General features: G+C 40.9%; 1 protein-coding gene across 5 annotated transcripts in view; it reads right to left on the bottom strand.

Moving 5' to 3' along the window:
• The window catches only part of PLD5 (phospholipase D family member 5), a 380018-nt gene that overhangs the window by 141415 nt on the left and 223323 nt on the right, over positions 1 to 15280 (bottom strand). For all 5 annotated transcript variants that reach the window (XM_043486037.1, XM_043486040.1, XM_043486038.1 and 2 more), the window contains one exon: positions 12854 to 13022. In XM_043486037.1, the coding sequence (XP_043341972.1) occupies positions 12854 to 13022 (169 nt within the window). The remainder of the gene's footprint in view (positions 1 to 12853; positions 13023 to 15280) is intronic.

Genomic DNA, 15280 nt, shown 5'->3' on the forward strand with positions numbered 1-15280 from the left:
TCTAGTCAAGGTTATGGTTTTTCCAGTGGTCATGTATGGATGTGAGAGTTGGACTGTGAAGAAAGCTGAGTGCTGAAGAATTGATGCTTTTGAACTGCTGTGTTGGAGTAGACTCTTGGGAGTCCCTTGGACTGCAAGGAGATCCAACCAGTCCATCCTAAAGGAGATCAGTCCTGGGTGTTCATTGGAAGGACTGATGTGGAAGCTGAAACTCCAATACTTTGGCCACCTGATGCAAAGAGTTGACTCATTTGAAAAGACCCTAATGCTGGGGAAGATTGAGGGCAGGAGGAGAAGGGGACGACAGAAGGTGAGATAGTTAGATGGCATCATCTACTCAATGGACATGGGTTTGGGTGGACTCCGGGAGTTGGTGATGGACAGGGAGGCCTGGTGTGCTGTGATTCATGGGGTCGCAAAGAGTCGGACACGACTGAGCGACTGAACTGACTGAACTGAACTGTGTGAGAGTAGAGATGTTTGTGAAAATGAAAGTTACACTTTTTATTAATAAAACACAGATACACATACAGTAAATATGCAATATATCTGTGGTATTAAATTTCTTGGTGGGAAGGATTAGGAAAAAAAACGTCTAAGAAGAACAAGCCTACATGGCTAGCAAACATAAAGTGAAGTCACTCAGTTGTGTCCAACTCTTTGGACACAAAGATTATATATATATATGATTATATATATAATCATAAGTACACACACACACATGGGATAAAAGGTTTAAATCAGGACTTTCCTTGTGGCCCAGTGGTAAAGAGTCTGCCTGCCAATACAGGGGACACAGGTTTGAGCCCTGGTCCAGGAAGATTCTGTATGCCTTGGAGCAACTAAGCCCACGCAGCACAATTACTGAACCCAAGCCCCAGAGCCTGTGTTTTACAACTACTGAAGCCCATGTGCCCTAGATTCTGTGCTCCACAATAAGAGAAGCCACCACAAGGAGAAGCCTGTGCACCCCAACTAGAGAGTAGCCCAAGTCACTGCGAGTAGAAAATGCCCACATGCAGTGCAATAAATACCCAGCACAATCAAAAATTTTTGGTACTACATTTACTGGAAAAAAGTTGTTTACAGTTTAGAACAGTTACTAAAATTTTCTTATTTATCTATTATTTACTGAAATATACAAAGTCTGCCAGGGGTCTGAACACAGATATGTGACTGACATATATTTGTCAGTGTCAACTTTTACTCTCAAATACTCTCAAGACAAAGAAAAGTGTCTTTTAAGCATATTCATTTACTGGATGCATGCTATGTACCAAGGACCTTAATACATGTTGGAGATACATGATAATAAGAAAATACAGCCCAATGTGTCCGATGTTAAGTGGACAAGGTACAGGCCTAGAGGAAACACAGCAAGAACACTAATAACCCAGCCCAAGGTTATTAGCTTGGAAAGTTCCCTCAAAAGGAGGAAGAGAGTAAAAGTATTCCGGGTGGAGGTCTGTGGCAGGGACCTAAGTAGGAGCACATCATGAATGGTCTTGTAAGCCTGGGCAAAGCATCTACACATCATCTGAAAAGAAGTGTGGACCCCTGAAGGATTTTACCTAGAGAAGGGCATAGTCAAATTTCTGTTCTGAAAGAAACTCTTGACAATAAAGTGGAGAAGGACTTGTACAGGGCAAGCCTGAAGGCTGAAAGAGAAATTAGAAGGTTAGTGTGAGATAACGTGACCTGAGCTACAGCAGAGTCAATCAAAGTAAAAACAAAAGGCGGGGGGGCGGGGGGGGGAATGATCTCAGGTATTATGAGACAGCACAGAAATGAACTGGATGGTTAGGTGTGGGCTGAAGAAAAGAGTAGAGTTGGGGATGGTGGCCAGAGACTTTGGCTGCCCTCAGAACATGCTGAAGGAGTATAGAATTCCTTATATGAAGCCATAAGATGTTGGCCATTACATCAGTTCACAAATGTCTTGTGGTCCTGGATCAATCATAGCTTTGGGAACTCAGTGTCACAGACCCAACAACTTAGCTGAGAATGCCCACTTTTTGGGTGATGAGCAACAACAATTACCTGCTTGATAACAGCAAAGAGTATCTACTACATAGACATGCTGGCTGCCAGTCCAGGATCCATCCCATTAAGAGATTTAATTATTCAGAAGAGTTAATCATCAAGACGTTGCCTAACGATGGTTATTCACAATTATGCACCCCTTGGATATGAACAAAGCCATCCCCATCAGGGACAGATGAAGAGAGATGAATAGGTTCATCATACCAGTAAAGGGGCAGGAAATTGCAAGGAATTAGTATCAGGAGAATCAAACTTATCACAGGGACCTGAGCAGCTGGATTCCTACAGTACTAGGAAGTAGCTTTAAGGCTGCTCGAGAGTCCAGTCTGGCTGCAAAAGGTGGGTGGACAACGTGAAATCTTGGCAGAGCATTCAGCAGTATGGGCAAGAGTGTGGATGGCCCTGCACGAGATGGTGGCCTGTGATGTGACTGGGGCGAGGGAGGAATGCCAAGATGTGCCCAACACTGCAGCTCTTCCACAATCACTTCTTCTCAGCCAGCAAAGAGCCCTGCACAGAATGGAAGCAAAATTCCTTCAAGTCGTCTCTCCCAGTGGTCCCAGCATTCCTAGGTAGCAACCATGAGAGTTTTCTACATGTTCCCTCAAAACCCCATTGTTTCAAGAAACCAGTTCAGACTCTTTAGCCCTCTAACCCTATTTCTAAGAATGGATACTGAGTAAATGAGCAAAAAGAAAACAATGGTTTGCACAGAAATACTGTCTGCAGGAGAATTCATTTCCTAAAAAAGAAATAGCTTAAATGTTCAATAATAGAGAAATAGTTATATATGTTTAATCTGGTACATATACTACATTTGTATATCAGGCAGCCAATTTAAAATGATGTTTACCAGGGCTTCTAATAGCATGGAAAGATATTTATGGTGTGACATTAAGTTCAAAAAAATTAAGATACACGTTTCTTTATAAGAGCCCATGTATATAATTATGCCTAAAATAACCATCACAAAATGTTTGCTGATGATCACATGGATGATTTTGTTCTCTTTCATTTCTCTGTAATTTCCAGGTTTTTTTTTTTATAGTAAGGAACTATTAGTATTTCACGGGGTCACAAAGAGTTGGACACAACTGAGTGACTGAACAACAACAAAATTAATATTCTAATGGGAAAAAAAATCCAACCTATTTTTTTAAAAAGAAATTTCCAAAAACATAAATTGACCTTAGGAAAGTGAAAGTCTAGAGAGAAAACATCATATAGGCAAATAAAACTAAGATAAGACAATTTAAAAGAAAAGTTATTATTTAATGAAAACATTAATAATTGAGAAGAATCTCCTTGGATTCATGATTTATTCATGTCTCTTTGATTGGATTCTAAAAGAATCAAAGAGGTTAAACTCTTGCTAATCATAGTGTTTATGAGTTTACATCTGAATGATGATTTCCCTTGGAAATATACTGGAAAGCAAGCAAGAATATAATTAGAATTATTCAACAGATGGGGAAGCAAAAGCATAGAGAAGCAGCAGGAATTCACTAAGAAACAGAGCGGACCAGAATGAGTCCCACATTTGTAGAAATTAAATTCCTCTTTTAATTTTACATGGTAATCATGTTGGATTCTAGCATAGTATAAAGCACCCAGTGAGAACTCATTATTTGTTACTATAATTAAACTGACTTGAACCAGATTTGTAGTGTGTACCCAAATAAGTCATTGTGAACAACATTCATGAATTTAGCAATAAACACTAACACAGGCGATAAATGGTCAAAGACTATTCTATGCCCTTTTTGCATATTAACTAATTTAATCTACACAATGACCTATGAGGTAGGTTCTGTTATCACCTTGATTTTGCTGATGAGAAAACTGAGGCACAGAGAGTTCAGCATCTAACTCAAAGTCACACAGCCAGTAAGTGGATAAAAAGAAATATAAGCTGTGCTCCTGACTCTACAGTCTGTCTACCACTGAAAACTGCCTATCACTCATTGTCTAGAGACAGAATTCTGACTTATGCATTTCAAAACAACCTCCTGGATCATTAAAGTTTCAAACATGCTACTTCCTAAATTGAGCAAATACTGTTATATTTTTAAAATCATAGTTTTTCAAAATTAAACAACTGTGATACATCATCATGGTTCACTGTAGAACAGTAACTAATTGATTTCATATAAATACATCTCTTTAAGAAAGCCCAGAGATAAATCCATGCACCTATGGACACCTTATCTTTGACAAAGGAGACAAAAATATACAATGGAGAAAAGAGAATCTCTTTAACAAGTTGTGCTGGGAAAACTGGTCAAAGACCCGTAAAGAATGAAACTAGAATACTTTTTAAAACCATACATAAAAATAAACTCAAAATGGATTAAAGATCTAAATGTGAGACCAGAAACTATAAAAATCCTAGAGGAAAACATAGGCAAAACCCTCTCTGACATAAATCACAGCAAGATCCTCTATGACCCACCTCCCAGAATATTGGAAATAAAAGCAAAAATAAACAAATGGGGTCTAATTAAACTTAAAAGCTTTTGCACAACAAAATAAACTAAAAGCAAGGTGGAAAGACAGCCTTCAGAGTGGGAGAAAATAATAGAAAATGAAGCAACTGACAAAGAATTAATCTCAAAAATATACAAACAGCTCATGCAGCTCAATACCAGGAAAATAAATGACTCAATCAAAAAATGGGCCAAAGAACTAAACAGACATTTCTCCAAAGAAGACATACAGATGGCTAACAAACACATGAAAAGATGCTCAACCTCCCTCAATATCAGAGAAATGTAAATCAAAACCACAATGAGGTACCGTCTCACGCCGGTCAGAATGACTGCTATCAAAAAGTCTACAAACAATAAATGCTGGAGAGGGTGCGGAGAAAATGGAACCCTCTCACACTGTTGATGGGAATGCAAACTAGTACAGCCACTATGGAGAACAGTGTGGAGATTCCTTAAAAAACTGGAAATAGAACTGCCATATGACCCAACAATCCCACTGCTGGGTGTACGCACTGAGGAAACCAGAATTGAAAGAGACACGTGTACCCCAATGTTCATCACAGCACTGTTTACAATAGCTAGGACATGGAAGCAACCTAGATGTCTATCAGCAGACAAATGGATAAGAAGGTTGTGGTACATATACACAATGGAATATTACTCAGCCATTAAAAAGAACACATTTGAATCAGTTCTAGTTCAGTTCAGTTGCTCAGCCATGTCCGACTCTGCGACCCCATGAACCACAGCACGCCAGGCCTCCCTGTCCATCACCAACTCCCGGAGTTCACCCAAACCCATGTCCATTGAGTAGATGATGCCATCTAACTATCTCATCCTATGTCATCCCCTTCTCCTGCCTTCAATCTTTCCCAGCATCAGGATCTTTTCCAATGAGTCAGTTCTTCGCATCAGGTGGCCAAAGTATTGGAGTTTCAGCTTCCACATCAGTCCTTCCAATGAACACCCAGGACTGATCTCCTTTAGGATGGATTGGTTGGATCTCCTTGTAGTCCAAGGGACTCTCAAGAGTCTTCTCCAACACCACAGTTTAAAAGCATCAATTCTTTGGTACTCAGCTTTCTTTATAGTCCAACTCTCACATCCATACACGACCTCTGGAAAAACCATAGCCTTGACTAGATGGACCTTTGTTGACAAAGTAATGTCTTTGCTTTATAATATGCTGTCTAGGTTGGTCATAACTTTCCTTCTGAGGAGTAAGCGTCTTTAATTTCATGGCTGCAATCACCATCTGCAGTGATTTTGGAGCCCAGAAAAATAAAGGCAGTCACTGTTTCCACTGTTTCCCCATCTGCTTGCATGAAGTGATGGGACCGGATGCTATGATCTTAGTTTTCTGAATGCTGAGCTTTAAGCCAACTTTTCACTCTCCTCTTTCACTTTCATCAAGAGTCTCTTTAGTTCTTCACTTTTTGCCATAAGGGTGGTGTCATCTGCGTATCTGAGGTTATTGATATTTCTCCCGGAAATCTTGATTCCAGCTTGTGCTTCCTCCAGCCCAGCGTTTCTCATGATGTATTCTGCATATAAGTTAAATAAGCAGAGTGACAATATACAGCCTTGATGTATTCCTTTGGAGAAGACCCTTGAGTGTCCCTTGGACTGCAAGGAGATCCAACCAGTCCATCCTAAAGGAGATCAGTCCTGAATATTCATTGGAAGGACTGATGTTGAAGCTGAAAGTCCAATCCTTTGGCCACCTGATGCAAAGAACTGACTCACTGTAAAGACCTTGATGCTGGAAAAGTTTGAAGGTGGGAGGAGAAGGGGACGACAGAGGATGAGATGGTTGTATGGCATCACCCACTCAATGGACATAAATTTGAGTAAACTCCGGGAGTTGGTGATGGACAGGGAGGCCTGGCATGCTGCAGTTCATGGGGTTGCAAAGAGTCGGACATGACTGAGCGGCTGAACTGAATGAGGTGGATGAAACTGGAGCCTATCATACAGAATGAAGTAAGTCAGAAAGAAAAAAAACAATACAGTATATCCACGCATATATATTGGAATTTAGAAAGATGGTAACGATGACCCTATATGTGAGACAGTAAAAGAGACGCAGATATAAAGAACAGACTTTTGGACTCTGTGGGAGAAGGCGAGGGTGGGATGATTTGAAAGAATAGCGTTAAAACATGTATACTGTCATATGTAAAATAGATGACCAGTCCACGTTCGAAGCATTAAATAGGGCACTCAAAGCTGGTGCACTGGGACAACCCCCGAGGGGTGGGATGGGGAGGGAGGTGGGAAGGGGGCTCGGGATGGGGGGCACATGTACACCCATGGCTGATTCATGTCAATGTATAGCAAAAACCACCACAATACTGTGAAGTAATTAGCCTCCAATTAAAATAAATTAATTAATTTTAAAAAAAGAATAAAAGGGGGAAAAAAGATTCAGTCATAGCTCATTAATTGGTTTTTTTGGTTTCTTCCAGAAAACTCATAGAGAATAGGATTTTTATGATTAATGAATTTGGTAGCTCTACTAATAAGCCTTTGCCAAATCATATTTTCTGGCTTTTCCTAAACAGTCTTGATTTCATAAAACTCCATCATTTTATCCCATAAATTAGCAATCAAGTTGTCCTAGAAATTCAATATTTCACTGTGTAAACTCATCATCTAGACAGAAAGAAACAAAACCCTTAGCTCAACCATGTATTTTGATTAAATATGAAAATATAACTTCCATGGAACTGTAGACCACACTAGCCCTTAACATGACTGTGATGTAGAGGGAGGTCACTGCCCAGTTTCTTTTAGCACAGGAGGAAACAAGTACCAAAAGATTAATAATACCCAGTGCAAGGCAGGAAAGACAAAATGAGTTTTTCAGGGTGGGAATTAAACCAGCAACCCTCTGGTGACACAGATTAAAATGCATTTTTAATGAGGGCTTCTGTTTCCAGGCAAATGAAAAAAAAAAAAAAGATAGGCTTTCATCATTCTGTTAGTAATGACCATAGCTCACTCTTGGGCTTCCCAGGTGGTGCTAGTGATAAAGAACCTGACTGCCACTTCAGAAGATGTAAGAGACATGGGTTCAATCCCTGGGTCAGGAAGATCCCCTAGAGGAAAGCACCGCAACCCACTCCGGTATTCTTACCTGTAGAATCCCATGGACAGAGGAGCCTGAGGGGCTACTGTCCATGGGGTCGCAAAGAGCCAGACACAACTGAAGCGACTTAGCACACACACAAAGCTCACTCTTGTGAAATGGCATCCAGAGAGGACACAGACATCCAGAGAACACACAGATGTCATGTGCCATGTTTATCTCTGTCCCCTTTCTGCTGAGCTGGGGCCTGCCTGCCATTGGCTATATCATTCCTTGGTGTATTTTGCTTACAGCTGCAGGATGATAAGTAGATGGGCTGCTTTTCAATTATAGTTCCTACTTATCTAGTTACCATTTATGGTTCCCACTTAGGAATTTTCAGACTCTGTTGGTTTAGAAGTAAATATTGTGTTCCTCGAAATAAAAATATTTTCTTTTAAAAATATATTAATGAAAAAAAGTTTCAAAATTGAGTCAATTTTCATGATACTGGGTCACCTTAAAAAATTTTAGTTAGCTCACTTGAGTAATTAAGGTGTGAATTTCTTTTTCTTAGCTCAATAAGAAATTGTTTGTCTTCTGTGTGCAATAAGCCAATCAATAACCATATCCCAGTAATTATGAGGGCATGGTAAAACTAAAAGGTCCAAAGGTTAGTCACCTCAAATTTAAAATTTGGGTAAAATCTTGAATTTTCTATTTCCATTTGAAAGATAAAGTCAGGTAGAATTTAAATCAAATGGTCTTTCAGTCAGTACCTTCCTTTGTAGAAATGGTAAAACTTGATGGCCTGGAGAGAACAGGATATGGGTCCTGTAAGAACACCTGAAAAGAAAAAGCTGGCAGCAAGGACCTTTCTTTTTTCCATTTCTGATCTCTGTACAATTACCCCTATGGTGTGGTGAGAGGGTAGGAAGGAGTGAGCCAGGCTCTAAAAATAATCTCTGAAAGCCCAAGACATGTGGTACTTGGACAAGTTCTTCTGGGCCTTTGTATCCTAAGTCCTTCTGTGAACACTGCTCTAGGACTTGAGGGTCAGATGAGGGGAGATGGGAAATGGAGCAAACTGGGCAGCAAGCACTCTATTCCAAGCAAGAAAAGCTTGCTCTTTCTTTAAAGACCACAGTCCGTGCCTGGTGTCTGACCAGTGGCAATCACTTGGCCACCAATGGACCAGAGAAAGAGGAGAAAAGCCACTGTCTTGTTGCCATACTGAGGCAGGAGATAGATGAGATCCAAGTTAGGCGTTTACAATTGGCCCCCTGTTTACATTTCATGGGGAAGGAAAAGGTGGGCTTCAGGCTGGACACTTCCAACTGGCTTCCTGTCTGCATTTCCTGAGATATGAGATAGGTGGGTTCCAGGTTAGGCATTTATGATCACCCTCCTGTTTATTCTCCAAAACAGAAATAACAACAGAAACAGGGTAAATAGCCAGGCTTTGTCTCCTGTGGACACCTGAGGAAAACAGTCATGGCAACTACAAAGAGGCACTAAACTCTGTTTGAGAAAAGGAGCAGGACGTGGTGTATTTTTTTGTCCTTGTGGCAAGGGAGATACTACACATGCACAGAAGGACTCCTTGGGGGTCAAAAGGCAGGGGATGGCCACCAGGCCATATGTCTTGCAATTTTCCTTCCCAGACACCTTGAGCTGGACTCCAACTTGGCAGAGGGGTATGTGCACATCTTGGGGAGGGTCGTGAGACAAATTAATCAGAGGCGCAAAACAAGATGATGGCCAGAGGGTGGACAAAGACCCAGTGAGGGTAGACAAAGACAAAGTGCCCCCTTACAAAGGATTTAAATTTTTCAAAGGTGCAACTCTCTTCCAGAGTTTGCCCATGCTTCTTTCTGTGTTGTACTCTGATTTTCTCTTTTTCCTTCCACCTCCTTGTCAGAATTTTATTTTCAAGACAGGTAAGGACTGGGGATTTAGGCTCTAGCTGCTGGCCTTCACGGTCCAGTGGACAGGAATTCCGGTCTACACCTGGGTGACCAGGGATCCATTCTCGGTCAGGGAACTAAGATCTCACTTTCAGCTACTGCTCACTGCTGCATGCGTCCATAGTAGGGACCCTGTGAACACTGCTGTCAACCTCCCCCCTGTCTCCTGTTCACCACCTCTCACAGGGCGTGGCACTCAGGGCCAGGAGCAGGCAGGAGTAGGGAGAGTTATTTATGCAATCAGTCTCACATTCTGCTTGAATCCATTTAATTTCCAAAGCAGGTAAAGCCCCTCTATTCCTCATGTCTGCAAATGCAGCCTTCTCCTTGTAAAGGGGCAAAGCGAAATTAGCTCAAAACTCTGCAGAAAACCAGTTGATGTTAAACTGTAAAGGAGCCTGGGGCTGTTAGGAGAATGAGAGGCAGTCAAGAGGCAACTCTGGTGGGAGTAGAGTGATTCCACCGGAAGATATCAGTTCACACCCGGGGACTCCTCCTAAAGGTTTGCTGGATGAGCTCAATAATAACCAGGCTGTTGTTACTGTTATTGATCTTTAGTCGCTCAGTCATGTCTGACTCTTTGAGACCCCATGGCCTGCAGCTGGCCAGGCTCCTCTGTCCATGGAATTCTCCAGGCAAGAATACTGGAGTGGGTTGCAATTTTCTTCTTCAGGGGATCTTTCTGATCTAGGGACCAAACCCATGTTTCCTGCATTGGCAGGTGGGTTCTTTACCGCTGAGCCATTGGGGAAGCCCTTATTTAATATTTACTACTCAACAAATATTTACTGAACACTTAGTATGCATCAAGCACCATGCTAGGCACCATTAAGCAAAACAGACTGGGAGCCTCACTCATCCATTTCATCACTGCCCTGTGAGCAGTACTGAATACTAACCATAATGTAACTTTATGAGCCATGACACAGAAAGGCCATGGCATTCTCTAACGACCCATCTTCTCCCAGAGTCTGAACACTAAAAGGGTTTGCTGGGTTCATAGAACAAGAGGTTGGAATGATGTAGTTCAACTCTTTTCCAAGGTTTGCAAGCATACAAACCACCTGGGATTTGGCTGCCAACAGTTCCTCCCATTCCTGTACATGCATATCCCTCCTGGAGTCTCTTGTACCTCCAGTGATTGTGGCCTGGCCACGTGACTGTTTTGGACTTAGAGAATGTAGTAAAGTTCTGGGAGCCCAAGCATCAAGAGGTCTTATAGTTTTCATTTGCACTCTCCTCGGATCCAATTGCCCTATAAAAACCTTGGTTTAGATTACTGAATGATGAGTGTCCACATGTAGAGAACAAGCCTGTCTGGCCTTCAGTCAGCCCAGGCTCAGCTGCCCTCCTACCTCCACACAACCGTATAAGCAATGCCAGCCAGCACTACGAGAGCCAAAGAACTGTCAGCCAACTCACAGAATCCCAGGAAATAATAATGAGTAACTTTTGGAGTTGTTTGTGAAGCCACAATAGAAAATTAAATAGAAACTACTGCTGGGAAAACTTAAAGCATGTGGCATTGGCTATGGGACTGGGTGGTGGGATGGATTGGAATCTCATTCTGTTACTCAAGGCTGGAAGAACAGGGAAGAAATTGCTTTTGAGTCCTTGAGAAAGTAATGGTAAAAAGTTTAGCAATGCTGCTGTCTGCTGTAAAGTAGGAGACAGAAAATATGACGAATGGGTTTGGAGATCTGGCTAAGGCGATTTTCAGGCTGGTTATCAAAGCTTTGGTGGTACGTGATAAGAAGGAACTAGTTCGTTTTCATGCAGAACTTTGAGAGAAATGCAGAAAATCTAGGACAGTCTCTCAATTTAGGAAAACATTCTCAAAGTGAGAAATGGCCTCAGGGTAAAGAGCAAATCAAGGTTGTGGTTGTAAGAGTCCTTGTTGAGTCTTCTGATGGATTAAAAGTGGGAGGTGACAGACCATCTCAGACAAAAGGACTCCTGGAAGTGAGAAGAGTGAGGTTCTGAAGAATCACCACCTGAGGTAGAAAAAGACCCACCTGTGAGTTATTAGCCTTTTGCTAATAGAGTGGATTACCACTGAATACACAGAAGGTCTACAAAAGTTTTTAAGGGGCTGTTCCATTTTGGACTACTTAAAAAGGGACAGGGATGGTTTAAAACAAAAAGAGGTCTCTTGGGCCTCAAATTTCTACTGGCAGAAAGTCAACTAAGAAAATAAGTCTGGACAGAAAAGAAAGAAAAGCACAGGGGGTGGAGCAATGAGTTTCTGAGAACAGTAGACTAGGAAAGCACTCCTAGGAAGCAGAACTAGGTCCCAATCTACAAACATTCCCTGTTCTCCAAGTTCGGAAAACTGGTGATGTGTCAGGCTGGCTTTCAAACCTACTGTGGACTCATGGAGCTTCCCAGGTGGGGCTAGTGGTAAAGAACACACCTGCCAATGCAGGAGACATAAGAGATGAGGGTTCCATCCCTGGGTTGGGAAGATCCCTTGGAGGAGGGCATGGCAACCCACTTCACTATCCTTCTTTGGAGAATCCCATGGACAGAGGAACCTGACGGGCTACAGTCCATAGGATCGCAAAGATTTGGACATGACTGAATCAACTTAGCACATAGACATGTGGACTCATGACTAATTTAAGTTTAGGCCAATGGTCATACACTTGATAGCTCAGTGCTCTCAAGGTTGTACCGACACAAAGGAAAACACACGAATGATTACCAGGATTATTTTCATATCTCCAAGATAGCTTTTCATTCAGAAATCATTTCGATCATTTAGTCAGTTTTCTAAAGGTTGTTCCTATAACTTCTTTTTCCTATTCACCCAAATATAACAGTCAAGAATATACAGCTATACTGGAAAGGGTGACTTCACTACTTAAAAAGTTGGCTCTGTGCCACAAAGACAAATTAAGACACCAATGAACCAAATAAATGCCTCAGCAAGCAGTTACAGAATTAGAACTGAAAAAACACAGGTTGTGCAAAGTAGAATTCTGCAGTGTGCCATCAACAGACACCACAATGGGAAGACACCCCTGAAGTTGTCCGATACAGCATAAAGAGCCTATTCTTTGCAAAGATGAGATGTGATTTTGCCCCTGAAAACCTGGCATTCTAGTAGAAACTGAGCAACCGTTGATTAACAATAGCACATACATATAAATGTAATAATGAACATGAACTATGGGTATAGACAGCAAAAATGAACTTGAACTTGAGGAGTGGAAGCAAGAATACTACAGGGTATAAAATGCACAAAAGTCAAATCATCACACACATTAGAGGATGCAGCTTACCTGACATGCTGATGGATGACTGTGGTTGAGATCCCAATGGGAAGATACTATGTCAACAGACTTTTTGGCCATGCTGAGTAAATTCATCCAGCCTTGGAAAAGTGATAAGTGAAATGGTGCATTTTCTGAATAGTTAAGGCCTTCAGGAATATTTTCCACCAGGGCAATTCTTAGAAAAGATTTTGAAAAACAAACAAACAAAATCTAGTCAAATTTGAAGCCACAGATCTTTACACATACATACAGAGACATCTGAAAAATATTCTTTACTCTTTCTGAAAGTATGTGTTCCTCATATTTACATTTTTCATTACAGGACTTTAATATTTCACCTATACTAACCTACTGTGTTCTGAATTTATGCTCTGCTTCTCCCCAGTTAGCACTCATATTTCAGAAAATCATGGTATATATCCCTAATGTTCAGTTCCAACTAGCCTTGAGAAAAAATCTAGAGTATCCTACACAAGCATCTTCCTCTAGTAATATTTCTTTTTTCCCCTTACAGTAATGCAATTTTTTAAAAAGATACTACTTCTGAGAGCTACTTAAGACAATAAATTAATTTTGCATATCTCTAGTTTCTAGTATAATGTTAAACATATAACAGAACTAGTTCAGAAACAACAACATTGTTAGGCTTATTACTACTAGAAAATGAAAATAGTAAGTGCTATTACTATTGCTTAGAACCTCTGTTAATGCTTTGCAGCCTAAGACATAAAATGACACTAAGAAGGAAATTTTAAAACTTGCCTGTTGCAGGGATTTATTAAAGTTGGAGATAGGGAATGTATAAAATAATAGCAATAAGCAAGCCCTAAATAAACTGCAGGGGCTTCCCTGGTGGCTCAGTGGTAAAGAATCTGCTTGCCGATGCAGAAGATTGAGTTCGATCCCTGGGTGGGGAAGAGTCCCAGGAGAAGGAAACAGCAACCCACTACAGTGTTCTTGCTTGGAAAATTCCATAGACAGAGGAGACTGGTGGGCTACAGTCCATGGGATCACAAAGAGTCACCCACAACTGAGCAGCTAAGCACTATAATCACTGCAGAATGGGCTTCCAGAGACTAAACAACAACAAATAAACTACAACCAGTAACATCCGAATAAACGTGCCTTCTCTTTTTATACCAATACGTCCTCATTCATTGACAACACGTACACTATGGCTTCCCTCGGTGCTGTGTGCTTTTCACTTCTGAGTTACCCCAGGTGACACATAACATTTTAATAAAGGGATGAACATTTTTTTTTCCAGTTTAAGAAATGCAAATTCTCCTGCAACTCTTGATGGGAAGCTCCAAACTCTTATGAAGTTATCTGTAAGCCCTCCCAGAACAAAGATCTTTTTTATTCAAAGCTAGGTATCCCTAGAGCTGTATACATAATTAGGGCTCAAGAAATACTTATAGAATGAATTTCAGCTTCCAATGTAGAATCCAGAACTTCTCAATAAAACTGTTAACTGTGTCTCTTAATAAGACTTGTTCCATTTAGCCAGTTTTAGAAACAAAAACAATACTCATAGTAAAATGTCAATGTATTTGATGAATATCAAGCTCAAATAAGGTTTGGGTATATGTCTTACAGACATCCACAAATTTAGGGTCCTATCACCCAACTGCTACCCACAACTGAATTAAAAATTTTTGGAGCCGTTAGGAGCACAGAACAAGCAGATTACTCACTGTACACAACACAAAAAGGACTACAACGAAACTCTCTAGTTCTCTGGAATTTATAACCCAGTGAAAGAGCTTGTCTCATACGTAATGACTTAAATAGGAAGTAGACTTTAAGAAATGGCAAAACAAGGGTAAGGATTAATTAGATGGATAATGCACCATCTAAAGTTCCACTGGAGCATGAGCAGAAAGGAAAAAGTAATTAAGTTAGGAGCATCTGGAACTGAAGAAAGTGGGAATTGAGTCTGCAAAGATAGAATTATTTTTATAGGTGAGCTGGAAGAGAAAGATATTTTAGGAAGAAGAAGGAACTTTTAAAACATGGTGTATTTGGATACTTGAGAGTCGGGTGGCCAAGGGGAGTGTGAGGTGGAAGAGTTGTGGCAGGGGCTTTGGCAACGTCTGTAGGGACCACACTGTAGTGGTTGTGAAGCAAGAAGAGAAGCTTGGACTTAACTGTGATGCTTTTGAGAGCGACCACGTACATTTTAGGGGTCTAACTCTGACAGCACACCTGTATACCATTGAAAGAAGATGACAATCAGTAAAAGGTCCATTGAAACTGACAAGGAACATGATTAAGAGAGATTATCAAGGTGAAAAAGAAGAGAAAACTAGCTCATGACCTAATGTGGGAGGAATGTCTACATTTTTCTGGTTAGTAGCATGTGAAACAGATGAGAAGATTCAGAAGTGACCAGAAGAGTCAGGAAGACAAGAAAGGTCCAGGAGAATGCAG

This window comes from Cervus canadensis, chromosome 13 (assembly GCF_019320065.1).
Source record: "Cervus canadensis isolate Bull #8, Minnesota chromosome 13, ASM1932006v1, whole genome shotgun sequence".
Lineage (NCBI taxonomy): Eukaryota > Metazoa > Chordata > Mammalia > Artiodactyla > Cervidae > Cervus > Cervus canadensis.